This window comes from Hyperolius riggenbachi, chromosome 4, assembly GCF_040937935.1.
Source record: "Hyperolius riggenbachi isolate aHypRig1 chromosome 4, aHypRig1.pri, whole genome shotgun sequence".
NCBI classification, from domain to species: domain Eukaryota; kingdom Metazoa; phylum Chordata; class Amphibia; order Anura; family Hyperoliidae; genus Hyperolius; species Hyperolius riggenbachi.
This window is the reverse complement of record NC_090649.1, coordinates 193,762,617-193,781,960: the sequence shown is the minus strand read 5'-3', so window position 1 is coordinate 193,781,960 and position 19,344 is coordinate 193,762,617. Positions and strand designations below refer to the sequence as shown.

At 47.2% G+C, this 19,344-nt stretch overlaps 1 protein-coding gene across 2 annotated transcripts in view; it reads right to left on the bottom strand.

Annotated features, from left to right (window-relative positions):
• LOC137571676 (probable cation-transporting ATPase 13A4) overlaps nt 1-19,344 on the bottom strand; it is a 293,811-nt gene that overhangs the window by 108,270 nt on the left and 166,197 nt on the right. For both annotated transcript variants that reach the window (XM_068281174.1, XM_068281175.1), the window contains exon 9: nt 1,136-1,267. In XM_068281174.1, coding sequence (XP_068137275.1) covers nt 1,136-1,267 — 132 coding nt within the window. The remainder of the gene's footprint in view (nt 1-1,135; nt 1,268-19,344) is intronic.

Genomic DNA, 19,344 nt, shown 5'->3' with positions numbered 1-19,344 from the left:
GCGAGGCTGCGAGGGCACCATACAGCTTCAGGGGGGCTGAGGGATGCCCCAGGTGAGTAAAAATCATTTATTTTTGACTTAAGTATCCCTTTAAGGTGGCTATACATCTGTAGACTTGGCGGCCAGTCGACCATCAGATTCGATTATTATAATCAAATCTGATGATAATCAGTGCTGCCAAGAGCATGCCTGATTGACAATTCTACCAATTCCGGACTGAAATTGGTTGCATGTATCGATTGGACATGATTGAGGCACATTGTGGTTCCACTCACCAGAGAGCTTCATATCTGCATATCACAATAACTCCGGATCATATCACACTTCTCCATGACCCAGGACTGCAAAATGTTTAAATCAAAATGACATCAGATAGATCCCTGTCACATTTGATCTGACAGGGATCTGACAGGAAAGTATCTAATGGTCAAATCTGGTGGCCATCTATAAGTGTATGTCTACCTTTAGTATCTAGGTTGTTTTAGGGTTCATCTTGAAGTATCCCTTTAAGAGAACACAGGGAACACCAGGTTTTTGCCAGTAGAACTTAACAGTTCTTTTGTGTTCAAATGTCAGTGTTCATGTTCTCCGTAAGGAGAACATTAAATAACAATGGTGTGCTAAAAAGACCAATGTGGAAAGTCAGAATGCTTTCGCAAAATTGTTCCATGGTTGGATTAGACCAAAATATAACTTTTTTGGGCTTCAATGAATAAATGCATTCATCCTAAGAACTTCATCTCATCTAGGAAGCATGTTGGCAGCATCATAGTTTGGGATAGTGAGTGTGCCATTATTGAAGGAACTATGAATGAATGCACTGCTATAGGATACAATGTTCTAATAGAGAGATTCAGTTGGCTAGTTGGCTCCTTCCCCTTTTGCAGTCTGCAACAGCTGGAAGATGCAATCCAAGCAGCAGCAGGCTTTTCACAAAAATGTGAATCCATTTATTTACCACTCCTTAGTTTCTTCTGATCTAATGTGATCAAAAAAAAGTCTAATTTCTTCCTTTGATAAACTCTGATTACTAAGTTGTTGTTTAGGTCTTGATTTTGGAAATGAGCTTTCAATTAAGAATCTGTGATAAAGCAAAAGACATTTAGTAGCAATAATATATTTAATTATACCATACCTGTTAACATGCCTTCATTAACAACACAGCTTCCTGTTAATAATATGGAATCACAGGGCAAGAAGCACCTTTTCCCTGTCAAAATCATGACATCCCCAGGAACTAAGTTCTGTGATTCGATTTCTTCAACAACTAGGAAAAAAAATAACAAATGTAAAATTGACACGTTTAATATTCTTGACTGTCACAAACATTTAAATCTAATTTTTTTTCAAAAATACAATTTTTATTTTTTTAGATTAAAGCATACACCATAAATGAGATACCATGATAGCATGTATATTATACATTGCATCAAGTTACATAAATGAAGTGTACTACAAAACAGGTATATAACAGAGTACATACTGTAGATGCGATAACATAGGTCAATATACCATTTAAAGAGACACTGAAAAATTATGATATTATGATTTGTATGTGTAGTACAGCTAAAGGCCCATACACACGTCGGATTTCCGCGAACGACGGGTCGTTTGAACGTCCCGTCGTTCGCCCGCTACATCGGGCGTGTGTACAGGCTGTCGTTCGCTTGATAAGGGTGAGTTTGAGCGATCCGCCACTCACCCTTATCAAGCGAACGACAGCCTGTACACACGCCCGATTTAGCGGAAGAACGACGGGACGTTCAAAGTCCCGTCGTTCGCGGAAATCCGACGTGTGTATGGGCTGGAAATAAAACATTAAGATCAGATACATCACTCTAATTGTTTCCAGTACAGGAAGAGTTGAGAAACTCCAGTTGTTATCTCTATGCAAACAAGCCATTAAAGGGAACCAGAGATGAACGTTTCACACAAAATAAACATATCAGTTGATAGCTTGTAAAGAATAAATGCTCTACCTGATAATTTTGCCGCTCTGGTGTGCCTTTTTTAGTGTTTTTTATCCATTATTGCTCCAGGAAAAATCAAATATGGCCGCCGGCTCATATCCCTTCTCCTTCCGGGTTATATGAGTTGTTCTGGATGTGCTGTCTAGGCTATATGAGACTATGCTGCTATCTAGGCTAAATGCAGCCTTTCATCTATGTGCTTTCATTTTGGTATGATCTGCCTGTAGGAAGTGTCACTGATAATAACTGCAGTTTCATTCCTATGAGAATCTAGTGCACACAGAGCACACAGGGATGATATTACAGCCACAGAGCTTCTCTCTCAGGAGCAGCAGCCCCTCCCAGTCATCACAGCTCTCAGTATGCAAAGCAGAAGATCTAAGCCAGGAGGGGGAAGGCTTGGGCTTGAAAGGACTCCACAGAAGAGTGACTCAGCTATAATGATTCCAGGTCAAACCTCGACTGAATAGTCGATGGATTCTTATCACAGTTGCTAATAGACTAGACTAATTAAGCAGATAACAATGAAACTAAAAGCAGGGTAGGTGTTTACTGTCATGTTCCCAGTCCCACTGATAAATGTAATAAAATACATGAGGGTGCTTCATCTCTGGTTCTCTTTAAGCTCTCCGACTAAGTTAGTCGTGGAGAGGGCTGTTATCTGACTTTTATTATCTCAACTGTTCCTGGACTATTTACTTTTCCTCTGCCAGAGGAGAGGTCATTACTTCACAGACTGCTCTGAAGAATCATTTTGAATGCTGAGTGTTGTGTAATCTGCACATATTATAGAATAATGCAATGTTAGAAAAAACACTATATACCTGAAAATAAAAGTATGAGAATATTTTCTTTGCTGCTAATCTTCTAGTAATTATTCATAGTACACAACCAATTCATTATATCATATTTTTTTTTTTCGCTTCAGTGTCTCTTTAAGCAGAACCAATTATAGTTGAGTTGTCAAAAGTAGGGATATGGAATTGTTAATATATCATTATTAGTATCTTTTAGATAGTATACAGCGGGAAATGGGCTCCCCACCAGCCATTCATTAACCAATTAGGCTGACTGGTTACAGGTCACCCTCCAGCTGTTCTGTTCGATTATAGCAGTGGTTTTAAAACCAAACAATCAATTGAGACTCTTATTGATTCTAATCTTTCTGCTCAGAAAATGGTCTTATTCCTAATTTCCTTTGTTTGAAAGTTATTATAGTATACTAGTGACATTTATTATATTACACAAGTTATACTAGAAAAGTCAAGATTGTGTTATTAATTATGATGGGTCTTAGGTTTTTGCTTTAAATTAACTAACCAAGTATCTTAAGGAAGAGTAGTGATAAAGCAGTTGTGCTGCTGGTTAATTCAGGATTGGATGTTATCTCTTATATACAGGATCTTCTCAAAAAATTAGCATATTGTGATAAAGTTCATTATTTTCTGTAATGTACTGATAAACATTAGACTTTCATATATTTTATATTCAAATACACACAACTGAAGTAGTTCAAGCCTTTTATTGTTATAATATTGATGATTTTGGCATACAGCTCATGAAAACCCAAATTTCCTATCTAAAAAATTAGCATATTTCATCCGACCAATAAAAGAAAAGTGTTTTTAAACCAAAAAAAGTCAACCTTCAAATAATTATGTTCAGTTATGCACTCAATACTTGGTCGGGAATCCTTTTGCAGAAATGACTGCTTAAATGTGGCGTGGCACGGAGGCAATCAGCCTGTGGCACTGCTCAGGTGTTATGGAGGACCAGGATGCTTTGATAGCGGCCTTAAGCTCATCCAGAGTGTTGGGTCTTGCGTCTCTCAACTTTCTCTTCACAATATCCCACAGATTCTCTATGGGGTTCAGGTCAGGAGAGTTGGCAGGCCAATTGAGCACAGTAATACCATGGTCAGTAAACCATTTACCAGTGGTTTTGGCACTGTGAGCAGGTGCCAGGTCGTGCTGAAAAATGAAATCTTCATCTCAATAAAGCTTTTCAGCAGATGGAAGCATGAACCCACTTTTGAACCAGAAACAGCGGCAGAAGCACCTGACCTGGGCTACAGAGAAGCAGCACTGGACTGTTGCTCAGTGGTCCAAAGTACTTTTTTGTTTTAAAAACACATTTCTTTTATTGGTCGGATGAAGTATGCTAATTTTTTGAGATAGGAAATTTGGGTTTTCATGAGCTGTATGCCAAAATCATCAACATTAAAACAATAAAAGGCTTGAACTACTTCAGTTGTGTGTATTTGAATCTAAAATATATGAAAGTCTAATGTTTATCAGTACATTACATAAAATAATGAACTTTATCACAATATGCTAATGTTTTTAGAAGATCCTGTATTTATATAAAACAATAAGATAAAGTATCCTTATAAATGTTAAAGCTAGTAGGACTAAATAGAACTAAATAAAACAAAAGGGCATTTAAATCTAAATCTAACATTGCCATTGAGTACTGGTTAAGGGCACTTTGACATGGGAGACCAGGGTTTGAATCCTGGCCAGGGTGAGTACCTATTCAGTAAGGAGTGCAAGGCAAGACTCCCTAACACTGCAGGGTGGCCTCTTAAACGCGTCCCAGAGGCTGCAGCTCTTGAACACTTTGAGTCCGACAGGAGAAAAGCGCTGTATAAATGTTCAGATTTTACTACAATTTTAATGCATGTTGCATTAAAGGATAACTGAAGTAAGAAGAATATGGAGGCTGCCATATTTATTTCCTTTTAAACAATACCAGTTGCCTGGCCGCCCTGCTGATTTATTTGGCAGCAGTAAGGTCTAAATAACAACAGAAACAAGCATGTGGCTAATCTTGTCAGATCTGACAATAATGTCAGAAACACTTAATCTGCTGCATGCTTGTTAAAATTGAGGTTTCTTTTTTGTCACTAGATGGCAGTCTGATCATGTTTAATGTACTGTAGTAATAAACAAGCTAGAGTACAAGTGGAAAGTGGCAAGTAACTGTAGTGAGGCTGTACTTCTGAATCCACAGATATATCCTGAAATATACAGTAAGTGTGTAATGAGAAACCAGATGCTGCTTCTTACCCTGAATACATTTTCTTTTCTTTTATAAATATAAAAATGTAACTTTCAGAGAAACAATGCAGCCCATCCAGTTGCCCTGTGTTTGCATGCACAGCCAGAATAATAACACAATAGAATCCCTGTTACAGTGAGATCTTTGTTCTTTCTGTTCTCAGCATTTAATATGCATCTAACAAAAAAAAACCTGAGCTCATGGAAATGTGATACTTAGTATTAAGCTTTTTTTTTAATTAAAACTCACGAATGCTGAATGAAAAAAAGTATAATTAGTATAGGGGTATGCATGTGTGATACGGTGAAGATTGGATTCATGGAAAATGAGTTCAGTAGTTTGATATGATGGGACAATATGGAATATTGTTTCAGAAAGATCAAAAAAAAGGGATTTAAGGAAGTTAAATGGAAACCCAGTAAAAGGACAGTTTCTGTAATGAAATAATAATAATAGCATTTTTTCTCATGCCATTTATGTAAACCACATGCAAATCAGGGCCAGTTCAAGTAATAATTGGGCCCTTGGGCAAAATTATCCTGGGGGCCCCCCCAACAGACACCCCCTGACCAAAAAGCATCATTAGAGGCCCTTTGTTGCAGCCAAATTTTCCTCCTGGGCCCCTGAGCTGGCTGCTGACCCTCCCCCAATCAACTCCCAACTTAACAGACTCTGCAGAGTCCCTGGGGAGCAACAGTTAAGATGGGGGAGGGACACCTTGGGGGCCCCTACAGGCTCTGCAGCAATTGACCATTTTTTCCTATGGTAGCTCCGGCCCTGATGCAAATATAATAATATGAAATTAACTCTGCTACTAGTAATGATTTGTTAATAGTGGCACATTGCCATAGTCAGGGACGTATCTCTTAAGAGGCACCCGTGGGCCGGTGCCATGGGCGGCCCCTCGGGGGGGGGCGCCCACCTGTTAGCTACGTATTTTTTTTATTAATATTTTTTTTTCGTTTAAAAATTGTATTAAGGCAAAAAAAAAGTTGCCTGCCGAGGGAGGATGGGGGGGGGGGGAGGGTGTCTGCGGCAGAGCGCACAACCACATGGAGGGGTACTCGCCCCCCGCCTACTTCTACATTGGGATAGCCCAGCACGTCATCCCCTAGCTGCATTCGACTCTTCATTGCGGCTCTTTAGTGTGCCGGACTTCCCAATCCAGCTAGAGACGAGTCTCTGCCAGAGAGTCTCTAGCAGGCTGCTCCTTTGACTCATGAGTCGACTCAAGAGTCAAAGATTGCTGGCCTAGAATCTAGGGCAGCAATCTTTGATTCATGAGTCGACTCATGGGAGCAGCCGGAGCGAGCAGCCTGCTAGAGACTCTGAATAGCGTGGGGAACGGCTCTCCTCTCTGAAGGCGGTGGGGGCAGCCTGGGCGCTAGAGATAGGAAGTTCGGATCTTTTCAATGATCCGGATGATTCGAATTGGATCGTTGAAGAGATCCGGATCTTTGATCCGAATCTCGGATCATTTTACTAGCGGAAGCATTCGGGGATGAAATGAACAGCAGGACAGGTCTGTGTACAGGAGAAGGGGAGGGAGTGGACACACAGAGAAGGGGAGAAGATGGACAGAGGACAGGGAGTGGACAGAGATGGGAGGAGGGACGAGCAGAGAGCAGAAATGTTTGCACGTAATACCCACATGCTGCAATCATATGCATTACATATATTTCACCTATATGCTCATCTGTATACTTTGAAAGAAAAGGTCGCACAATGAAAGAAAGCATTCCCAGACGCATTCCCAGAAGTGAAGTGCAGCTGTTTAGTGCAGAGTGCAGGAGGATTATATTGCCTTTCAATCACACTGTCTGCAAAGTTACTGAGCTGTGCTGAGCCAAAAGCTTCCCATGTGTTCACTGTGCAGCACTACGGAACAGACAGCCTGTAATGAGCAGCACATTGCAGCCAGTATGTGTGCTCTACACATATCTGGCAGTGGCACCCATATCCCCTCTCTCTCTAGAGTTGGGCCGAACGGTTCGCCTGCGAACGGTTCCATGCGAACTTCCGTGGTTCGCGTTCGCGTCCCGCAGGCGAACCTTTGCGGAAGTTCGGTTCGCCCCATAATGCACATGGAGGGTCAACTTTGACCCTCTACATCACAGTCAGCAGGCCCAGTGTAGCCAATTAGGCTACACTAGCCCCTGGAGCCCCACCCCCCCTTATATAAGGCAGGCAGCGGCGGCCATTACGGTCACTCGTGTGCTGCCTGCGTTAGTGAGAGTAGGGCGAGCTGCTGCAGACTGTCTCTCAGGGAAAGATTAGTTAGGCTTAACTTGTTCCTGTCTGGCTGCATACCTGTTCTGTGAACCCACCACTGCATACCTGTGCTGTGAACCCACCACTGCATACGTGTGCTGTGAACCCACCACTGCATACCTGTTCAGTGAACCTGCCACTGCATACCTGTTCTGTTCAGTGGACCCGCCACTGTATACCTGTTCATTGAACCCACCACTGCATACCTGTGCTGTGAACCCACCACTGCATACCTGTTCTGTGAACCCGCCACTGCAAACCTGTTCAGTGAACCCGCCACTGCATACCTGTTCTGTTCAGTGGACCCGCCACTGTATACCTGTTCAGTGAACCCGCCACTGCATACCTGTTGTGTTCAGTGAACCTGCCACTGCATACCTGTTCTGTGAACCCGCCACTGTATACCTGTTCTGTTTAGTGAACCCGCCACTGTATACCTGTTCTGTTTAGTGAACCCGCCACTGCATACCTGTTCTGTTCAGTGGACCCGCCACTGTATACCTGTTCAGTGAACCCGCCACTGTATACCTGTTCAGTGAACCCGCCACTGCATACCTGTTGTGTTCAGTGAACCTGCCACTGCATACCTGTTCTGTGAACCCGCCACGGTATACCTGTTCTGTTTAGTGAACCCGTCACTGTATACCTGTTCTGTTTAGTGAACCCGCCACTGCATACCTGTTCTGTTCAGTGGACCCGCCACTGTATACCTGTTCAGTGAACCCGCCACTGCATACCTGTTGTGTTCAGTGAACCTGCCACTGCATACCTGTTCTGTGAACCCGCCACTGTATACCTGTTCTGTTTAGTGAACCCGCCACTGTATACCTGTTCTGTTTAGTGAACCCGCCACTGTATACCTGTTCTGTTTAGTGAACCCGCCACTGCATACCAGTTCTGTTCAGTGGACCCGCCACTGTATACCTGTTCAGTGAACCCGCCACTGCATACCTGTTGTGTTCAGTGAACCTGCCACTGCATACCTGTTCTGTGAACCCGCCACTGTATACCTGTTCTGTTTAGTGAACCCGCCACTGTATACCTGTTCTGTTTAGTGAACCCGCCACTGCATACCTGTTCTGTTCAGTGGACCCGCCACTGTATACCTGTTCAGTGAACCCGCCACTGCATACCTGTTGTGTTCAGTGAACCTGCCACTGCATACCTGTTCTGTGAACCCGCCACTGTATACCTGTTCTGTTTAGTGAACCCGCCACTGCATACCTGTTCTGTTCAGTGGACCCGCCACTGTATACCTGTTCAGTGAACCCGCCACTGCATACCTGTTCTGTTCAGTGGACCCGCCACTGCATACCTGTTCTGTGAACCCGCCACTGTATACCTGTTCTGTTCAGTGAACCCACCGCATCAGTGCGCATACCTGTGCAGTTAAGTGAACCCACCTACCTACGTGAGTGCACGCAGTGTGATATACCACTCCGTGCATACCCGATATGGACAAAACAGGTAGAGGAAGAGGTAGTGCCAGAGCCAGAGGAAGGCCACCCGGCAGGTCTGCGCGAGGTCGTGTAAATGTAATTTCGTGTGGACCTTGCCCACAGTACAGTGCTCGGAAGAAGGCACGTCCCATCACCTCCCAAGATTGTCAGGACGTGGTTGAGTATTTAGCGACACAGAACACCTCATCTTGCTCAGCCACCAGCGCTACTACTAGCACCACTTCCGCTGCATTTGACACTTCGCAAGAATTATTTATAGTGTTGAAATCACTGATGCACAGCCATTGTTGTTACAGCCAGATGAATTTTCACCAGCTCATATGTCTGAGTTACGCGGCAACACTATGGGCTCGATTCACCAAGCGGTGCAAAGTGTTAGCACCGTGGTGAAAAGGCCCTTATCACGCCTAAACTCAGTTTAGGCATGATAAGAAGGGCTTCGCGCGAAGTTACCGCGCGTACGCGCGTTCGCGCGTAGGCGCGTAAGAGCGCGCGCAGCACCCGACGCTTCGCGCGAAGCTCCCATTAAACCCTATGGGACTTTTCGCGCGGTAACTTCGCGCGAAGAGCAGGAAAAAGCGGTGATAACTCAGTGGTGAAAAGGTCATCACGCCTAAAGTCCTTTAGGCGTGATAACTGAGTTATCACCGCTTGGTGAATCGAGGCCTATGGATGTAAGTGTCAGGAGGATGAAGGACCTACTGATGGTGCAAGTTTGGATTTGTCTGAGGCAAGCGAAGCTGGGCAGGATGACTACGATGACGACGGTAATAGGGATCCTCTGTATGTTCCCAATAGAGGAGATGAAGAGGGGGACAGTTTAGAGGGGGAGTCAGAGAGTAGTAGGAGGAGAGAAGTTGCTGAAAGAAGCTGGGGCAGCTCTTCGTCAGAAACAGCTGGTGGCAGAGTCCGGCACCATGTATCGCCACCTATGTACAGCCAGCCAACTTGCCCTTCAGCATCAGCTGCTGAGGTCCCCATAGTGCCCACATCCCAGGGTGGCTCAGCGGTGTGGAAATTTTTTAATGTGTGTGCCTCAGATCGGACCAAAGCCATCTGTTCGCTCTGCCAACAAAAATTGAGCCGTGGAAAGGCCAACACTCACGTAGGGACAAGTGCCTTATGAAGGCACCTGGAGAAAAGGCACAAACAGCAATGGGATGGCCACCTGAGCAAAAGCAGCAGCAGCACACAAAAGCAAAGCCACCCTCCTTCTCCTCTTCCTCCTCCATCAGGTGCATTATCTGCTTCTGCCGCTTTCTCCCTTCCACCTTCACAGGCACCCTCCTCCACTCCGCCTCTGCCCTTGAGCGGTTCCTGCTCCTCTGCTTACAGCAGCAGTCAGGTGTCCGTGAAGGAAATGTTTGAGTGGAAGAAGCCAATTTCGGCCAGTCACCCCCTTGCCCGGCGTCTGACAGCTGGCGTGGCGGAACTGTTAGCTCGCCAGCTGTTACCATACCGGCTGGTGGACTCTGAGGCCTTCCGTAAATTTGTGGCCATCGGAACACCGCAGTGGAAAATGCCAGGCCGCACTTATTTTTCGAGAAAGGCCATACCCCAACTGCACCGTGAAGTTGAGAGGCAAGTGGTGTCATCTCTTGCGAAGAGCGTTGGGTCAAGGGTACACCTGACCACGGATGCCTGGTCTGTCAAGCACGGGCAGGGCCGCTACATTACCTACACAGCCCATTGGGTGAACCTGGTGGTGAACGATGGCAAGCAGGGCGCAGCGGACCAAATTGTGACACCTCCACGGCGTGCAGGCAGGCCTCCTGCCACCTCCTCTCCTCCTGCTACATGCTCTTCGCTGTCCTCCTCCTCCTTGGCTGAGTGGCAGTTCTCCTCTCCAGCTACACAGCCCCAGCTCCGCAGGGCCTATGCTGCATGCCAGGTAAGACGGTGTCACGCCATCTTAGACATGTCTTGTCTCAAAGCGGAGAGTCACACTGGAGCAGCTCTCCTGGCTGCTCTTAAGAAACAGGTGGATGAGTGGCTGACCCCGCACCACCTGGAGATAGGCAACGTGGTGTGCGACAACGGCAGCAATCTGCTTGCCGCTTTGCATATGGGGAAGCTGACACACATACCCTGCATGGCACATGTCATGAATCTAGTGGTTCAAAGATTTGTGGCAAAGTACCCTGACTTAGCGAATGTCCTGAAGCAGGCCAGGAAGTTCTGTGGGCATTTGAGGCGGTCTTACACAGCCATGGCACGCTTTGCGGAAATTCAGCGCAAAAACAACATGCCGGTGAGACGCCTCATTTGCGATAGCCCGACTCGCTGGAACTCGACCCTGCTCATGTTCTCCCGCCTGCTAGAACAGAAGAAAGCCGTGACCCACTACCTCTACAACTACAGTAGAATGAAACAGTCTGGGAAGATGGGGATGTTCTGGCCCGACAACTGGACACTGATGGAAAATGCATGCAGGCTCATGCGGCCGTTTGAGGAGGTGACCAACCTGGTGAGCCGCAGTGAGGGCACCATCAGCGACTTAATTCCCTATGCTTACTTCTTGGAGCGTGCTGTGCGTAGAGTGGCGGATGAAGCTGTGAATGAGCGTGACCAGGAACCGTTACGGCAGGAACAGGCATGGGACCAATTTTCATCAGACCCAGCTGTTTCCTCAACACCTGCGGCAGCACAGAGGGGGGAGGAGGAGGAAGAAGAGAAGTCGTGTGCAGAAGACGAGTCAGACTCAGAGGATGATGAGCAAGGTGTTTCTTTGGGGGAGGAGGAGGAGGAGGAGGAGGGGACAGCGGCAGGAAAACAACCTCAGCAGGCATCGCAAGGGGCTTGTGCTGCTCAACCTTCCCGTGGTATTGTTCGCGGCTGGGGGGAGGAGGTTGACTTACCTGACGTCACTGAGGAAGAGCAAGAGGAGATGGAGGGTACTGGATCCGACTTTGTGCAGATGTCGTCTTTTATGCTGTCCTGCCTGTTGAGGGACCCCCGTATAAAAAACCTCAAGGGGAATGAGCTGTACTGGGTGGCCACACTACTAGACCCTCGGTACAGGCACAAAGTGGCGGACCTGTTACCAACTCACCGGAAGGTGGAAAGGATGCAGCACATGCAGAACCAGCTGTCAACTATGCTTTACAATGCCTTTAAGGGTGATGTGACGGCACAACGCCAGCAAGGTACCACTGCCACTAATCCTCCTCCCGTGTCCACGCAGTCAAAGACAGGACGCTCCAGCGATCTCATGGTGATGTCGGACATGCGGACGTTCTTTAGTCCAACGCCTCGCCGTAGCCCTTCCGGATCCACCCTCCACCAACGCCTGGAACGGCAGGTAGCCGACTACCTGGCCTTAAGTGTGGATGTAGATACTGCTGTGAACAGCAATGAGGAACCCTTGAACTACTGGGTGCGCAGGCTTGACCTGTGGCCAGAGCTGTCCCAATTTGCCATCCAACTTCTCTCCTGCCCTGCCGCAAGCGTCCTGTCAGAAAGGACCTTCAGCGCAGCTGGAGGCATTGTCACAGAGAAGAGAAGTCGCCTAAGGCACAAAAGTGTTAAGTACCTCACCTTTATCAAAATGAATGAGGCATGGATCCCGGAGGGCTGCTGCCCGCCCCAAGACTAAGTCAGTCCCCGCACACACAGCATCTCTGCCTGCACGCCGTGTGACTGGCTGCCTGGCCTGCCCCAAGAAGACTAAGTCGCTCCCAGTCCCTCCACACAGCATGTCTGCCTGCAGGCCGCTTGACTACCTTCTCCGCCACCACCAACAGGGTCCGGGACTCCAGGCGGATTGCTGAATTTTTTAGGCCGCTGCTAGCAGCGGCCGCTGTAATAATTTTTCTGGTGCGTGTACATGACTGCCTAATTTTTCTGGCTGCACTGCGGGCAGCTGCAACAACAAAAGAAAAGGCATGTACATGCGCCCATTCCCCTTCGTGATCATTACCTTGCCGTGGTGAAGGGGTTTGCGTATCACAATGAAGCAATGACCGGCGCCTAGATGAGTGTCTCGGGGGGCACACCCACGATAATAAGGTCGTTGCCTCATTGTGGTCAGACCAAATTTGATCAGCTGGACAGTCACTGTTCTGTCATTCAGCTACATCAGCCAGGCGACCATATGGGCTGTAAAGCCACCAAAACCTGCACTCTCGCCATGGTGCGCACCAGTCCAGCACGGCAGTCACTACACAAACAGCTGTTTGCGCTGCGTTACACGGTGAGTTTGGTGTGTCAGTGTGAAGCAGTACCTTAATTACACTACCTGATTGATGTATACACATGCAAGATGTTTGAAAGCACTTTAGGCCTGTCATTTAGCATTCAATGTGATTTCTGCCCTTAAAACGCTGCTTTGCGTCAAATCCAGATTTTTCCCGGGGACTTTTGGCATGTATCCCACTCCGCCATGCCCCCCTCCAGGTGTTAGACCCCTTGAAACATCTTTTCCATCACTTTTGTGGCCAGCATAATTATTTTGTTTTTCAAAGTTCGCATCCCCATTGAAGTCTATTGCGGTTCGCGAACTTTAACGCGAACCGAACCTTCCGCGGAAGTTCGCGAACCAGGTTCGCGAACCTAAAATCGGAGGTTCGGCCCAACTCTATCTCTCTCATCTACCTGTCTCCCTGCAAGGCTGCCTCCCTTCCAACAGAGCGATCCATCTCTGCTCTGCTTCCAAGACCCCGCTGTGAGGGGGCGTGTCGCTCCTGGCCCCGCCCCTTTTGCGATCCGAATCACTCATTTTGATGATTCCGATGATCGACTCATAAAATAGATTCGGATCAAAGATCCGAATCGTTCATGATCCGGACAACACTACTGGGCGCCACGAACGGGAGCAGGTCAGGACCAGAGGGGGGACGACTTATTTTTTGTTCTCCTTGGGCCCCCCCTCTTGTCACCATGCCCCTCCATAGCGCTGTGCAGTGGATGAGAAACCACGCTGCAGCGGAGCCCAGAGCCAGGGAAAGTGAGTGTGAAGCTGTTTGTAATGCAGCAGCAGCGCCATGGAGGATCAGGGTGACAGGATGGGGACCCCCGATGTGCGTCATAGCAGCCCCCCCTGGAGATACCTTCCCTCCCACCAACCCACCCCACAGTAGCAGCCCACCCCCTGGAGATACCTTCCCTCCCACCAGGGCCGGGCCGAGGCATAGGCTGGAGAGGCTCCAGCCTCAGGGCGCAGTGTAGGAGGGGGCGCAGAATTCATTCAGCTGTCATTTATAATTGTGTTTGAAGCAGAAAGAAATAAGAAAAGGGGATACATGGCAGTGACTGCAAGCCACATAACTAGAGATTAAGGTGTTGGGGAGGTTGTGGGCACTGTGGCGCCTCTTATTCTAATCGCAATCAGTGTGTGACGGCTGGGGAGGCAGGGATGGAGTGGCGCACTTTGGTGTCTCAGCCTTGGGTGCTGGAGGACCTTGTCCCGGCTCTGCCTCCCACCAACCCACCCCACAGTAGCACCCCCCCTGGAGATACCCACCCCACAGTAGCAGCCCCCCCCCCTGGAGATACCCACCCCACAGTAGCAGCCCCCCCCCCCTGGAGATACCCACCCCACAGTAGCAGCCCCCCCCTGGAGATACCTTCCCTCCCACCAACCCACCCCACAGTAGCAGCCCCCCCCCCTGGAGATACCTTCCCTCCCAACCACTCCCCATCCCCCACAGTAGCAGCACAGCAGCAGCCCCCCCCCTGGAAATATTCTCCCAACACCCCACAGCAGCAGCCCCCCCCCTGGAGATACCTTCCCTCCCAACCACTCCCCATCCCCCACAGTAGCAGCACAGCAGCAGCCCCCCCCCCCCCTTGGAGATATTCTCCCACCACCCCACAGCAGCAGCCCCCCCCCCCCGAGATACCTTCCCTCCCACCCCACAGTAGCAGCTGCAACCCCCTTGGGGATACCTTCCCTCTCACCCACCCCACAGTAGCAGCTGCAACCCCCTTGCGGATACCTTCCCTCTCACCCAACCCACAGTAGCAGCTGCAACCCCCTTGGGGATACCTTCCCTCTCACCCACCCCACAGTAGCAGCTGCAACCCCCTTGCGGATACCTTCCCTCTCACCCAACCCACAGTAGCAGCTGCAACCCCCTTGCGGATACCTTCCCTCTCACCCACCCCACAGTAGCAGCTGCAACCCCCTTGCGGATACCTTCCCTCTCACCCAACCCACAGTAGCAGCTGCAACCCCCTTGCGGATACCTTCCCTCTTACCCACCCCACAGTAGCAGCAGCAGCCCCCCCTTGGAGATATTCTCCCAACACCCCACAGCAGCAGCCTCCCCCTCTGGAAATACCTTCCCTCTCACCCGCCCCACAGTAGCAGCAGCAGCCCCCCCTTGGAGATATTCTCCTATCACCCCACAGCAGCAGCCCCCCCCCCCCCCGGAGATACCTTCCTTACCACCCACCCCACAGTAGCAGCAGCAGCCCCCCCTTGGAGATATTCTCCCACCACCCTACAGCAGCAGCCCCCCCTTGGAGATACCCACCCCACAGCAGCCCATTGCAGATACCCACCCACCCCACAGCAGCCCATTGCAGATACCCACCCCACAGCAGCCCCTTGGAGTTTCTCTGACCCCAGTACTAGAAGAAGGAAGCAGTGTGGGATGGAGAGAGCAAGACTGCTGCTCCCGGGGACCTGTCCTGAGGCTGGCGATTATTTTATGGTGATATGATGCCCACATTGCGATTATTTTATGGTGATATGATGCCCACATTGCGATTATTTTATGGTGAAATTCTGCCCACATTGCGATTATTTTATGGTGAAATGATGCCCACATTGCGATTATTTGATGGTGAAATTCTGGCCACATTGTGATTATTTTATGGTGATATGATGCCCACATTGCGATTATTTGATGGTGAAATTCTGCCCACATTGCGATTATTTTATGGTGAAATGATGCCCACATTGCGATTATTTGATGGTGAAATTCTGCCCATATTGCGATTATTTGATGGTGAAATGATGCCCACATTGCGATTATTTGATGGTGAAATTCTGCCCACATTGCGATTATTTTATGGTGATATGATGCCCACATTGCGATTATTTTATGTTGAAATTCTGCCCACATTGCGATTATTTTATGGTGAAACGCTGCCCCATTATGATTATTTGGCACCTATGGGGGGGGGGCCCATCCAAATTTTCGCAAGGCGGCCCAGTGATTTCTAGTTACGCCCCTGACTACTACCTAAACTGGGGATACCTATAGACCTGGCTACTTATACTGTACTTATACTAATTATTTATATAGCGCCAACATATTACGCAGCGCTGTACAGAGTATTTTGCCTTGTCACTAGCTGTCCCTCAGAGGGCTCACAATCTAATCCCTACCATAGTCATATGTGTAGTGTATGTATCGTAGTCTAGGGCCAATGTGTAGGAGGAAGCCAATTAACTTATCTGTATGTTTTTGGGATGTGGGAGGAAACCGGAGTGTCTGAAGGAAGCCCACACAGACACAGGGAGAACATACAAACTCCTTGCAGATGTTGACCTGGCTAGGATTGAAGCCCAGCGCTGCAAGGCGAGAGCGCTAACCACTACACCACCGTGCTGCCATACTACTGTACTATATTGTACTGCCATCTTCAGCAGTACTTCACAGAGTACGTAGTCATGTCACTGACTATCCTCTGAGGAGCTTACAATCTAATCCTGCCATAGTCTAATGTCCCACCATATTATTCTGTAGTTATATAGCACTGAAATATTCTGCAGCACATTACAGAGTACATAGTCATGTCACTGTCCTCAGAGGAGCTCACAATCTAATCCCTACCATAGTCATAGTGTAATGTCCTACCATATTATTATTATTATTATTATTATGTATTTATATAGCAGTGACATCAACTGCAGCACTTTACAGAGTACATAGCCATGTCACTGACTGTCCTCAGAGGAGCTCACACTCTAATCCTACCATAGTCATAGCCTAATGTCCTACCATATTATTATTATGTATTTATATAGCACTGACATCTTCTGCAGCACATTACAGAGCACATAGTCATGTCACTGACTGTCCTCAGAGGAGCTCACAATCTAATCCTACCATAGTCATAGTGTTATGTCCTACCATATTATTATTATGTATTTATATAGCACTGACATCTCCTGCAACACATTACAGAGTACATAGTCATGTCACTGACTGTCCTCAGAGGAGCTCACACTATAATCCTACCATGGTCATAGTGTAATGTCCTACCATATTATTATTATTATTATGTATTTATATAGCACTGACATCTCCTGTAGCACATTACAAAATACAGAGTCATGTCACTGACTGTCCTCAGAGGAGCTCACACTCTAATCCTACCATAGTTATAGTCTAATGTCCTACCATATTATTATTATGTATTTATATAGCACTGACATCTTCTGCAGCACATTACAGTGTACATAGTCATGTCACTGACTGTCCTCAGAGGAGCTCACAATCTAATCCTACCATAGTCATAGTCTAATGTCCTACCATAATATTATTATGTATTTATACAGCACTGACCTCTTCTGCAGCACTTTGCAGAGAACATAGTCATGTTACTGACTTTTCTCAGGGGAGCTCACAATCTAATACCTACCACTATTTTGTGTGAGAGAACACTGGCTGTGTGTTTTTTTTTTGGGGGGGGGGGGGAGAACATCTCCTACTTGCTTTTTTAGGGTCACTTTACTCATACCCGGGGAGAAAACATGGCCCCACCGACTTTGGGCTGCACTGAAATTTTAATTGGTCCCACCCACTGTATGTTATGGACACGCCCACTGCATTCTGTGGACACGCCTATTTTCTGCCGCGGCGCCAACGTCCTCCTGGGGGGGGGGGCGCCAAAGGTTTGGGGTGCCTAGGGGAGCCCAAACCCTAAATACAGCCCTGGCCATAGTGGGTAGCACTCTTGCATTGCAGCACTGGGTACCTGATTCAAGTCTGGGCTAACAAATAATCTGCTTGGAGTTTGTACACTCTTCTCATGTTTGTGTGAGTTTCCTCCCAAAGACAAACAGTTAAGTTAATTGGCTTACCCTAATCTTAACTGCTTAAAGTTTCAGGAGGTAGATACTACATCCTAATTAGTGCTACATTAGTTTCTAGGAGCTACATCCTGCATTTAAAATATGTTTAACCTATGTAAATCGCTGTGGAAGCTGTTGGTGCTAAATAAATGTTTAACTACTCTGCGACCGCCTAAAGGCGCGTACACACGCCGTATTTTTACAAACGATGGGTCCTTCAGACCCTCCCGTGGGGCGGTCGTTCTGCCAACAGTAGGACGGGAGTACAGGCTGTCGGCAGACTGATAAGACTGTTTTTGACAGATCTGCCGAGCGGATCAGTGAAAAACAGTCCTATCAGTCTGCCAACAGCTTGTACTCACGTTCTACTGTCAGCAGAACGACCGCCTCGCCGGAGGGTCTGATAGACCCGTCGTTTGTAAAAATACGGCGTGTGTACGTGCCTTAACAGGGGCTTTGTTGTTCCTCAGTCACTCCATATGGCATGATCTCGTGAGAGGCACGATTTTCAGGGAATGAGCGCTCGCTCAAGCTTGCATTCCCTACAGCAAACACAGGGGGCTGCTGCGATCAGCCAGCAATCGGAACTGGCAGGCTTTTTTAAATATATATATATATATATATATATATATATATATATATATATATATATATATATATATATACATACACAGTGGTGTGAAAAACTATTTGCCCCCTTCCTGATTTCTTTTTCTTTTGCATGTTTGTCACACTTAAATGTTTCTGCTCATCAAAAACCGTTAACCATTAATTAGTTAAAGATAACATAGTTGTAAAAAACTCAAAACCTACATGGCCCTGTGTGAAAAAGAAATTGCCCCCTGAACCTAATAACTGGTTGGGCCACCCTTAGCAGCAATAACTGCAATCAAGCGTTTGCGATAACTTGCAACAAGTCTTTTACAGTGCTCTGGAGGAATTTTGGCCCACTCATCTTTGCAGAATTGTTGTAATTCAGCTTTATTTGAGGGTTTTCTAGCATGAACCGCCTTTTTAAGGTCATGCCACAACATCTCAATAGGATTCAGGTCAGGGCTTTGACTAGGCCACTCCAAAGTCTTCATTTTGTTTTTCTTTAGCCATTCAGAGGTGGATTTGCTGGTGTCTTTTGGGTCATTGTCCTGCTGCAGCACCCAAGATCGCTTCAGCTTAAGTTGACGAACAGATGGCCGGACATTCTCCTTCAGGATTTTTTGGTAGACAGTAGAATTCATGGTTCCATCTATCACAGCAAGCCTTCCAGGTCCTGAAGCAGCAAAACAACCCCAGACCATCACACTACCACCACCATATTTTATTGTTGGTATGATGTTCTTTTGCTGAAATGCTGTGTTACTTCTACACCAGATGTAACGGGACACGCATCTTCCAAAAAGTTCAACTTTTGTCTCGGCGTTCCACAAGGTATTTTCCCACAAGTCTTGGCAATCATTGAGATGTTTTTTTTTAGCAAAATTGAGACGAGCTTTAATGTTCTTTTTGCTTAATAGTGGTTTGCGCCTTGGATATCTGCCATGCAGGCCGTTTTCGCCCA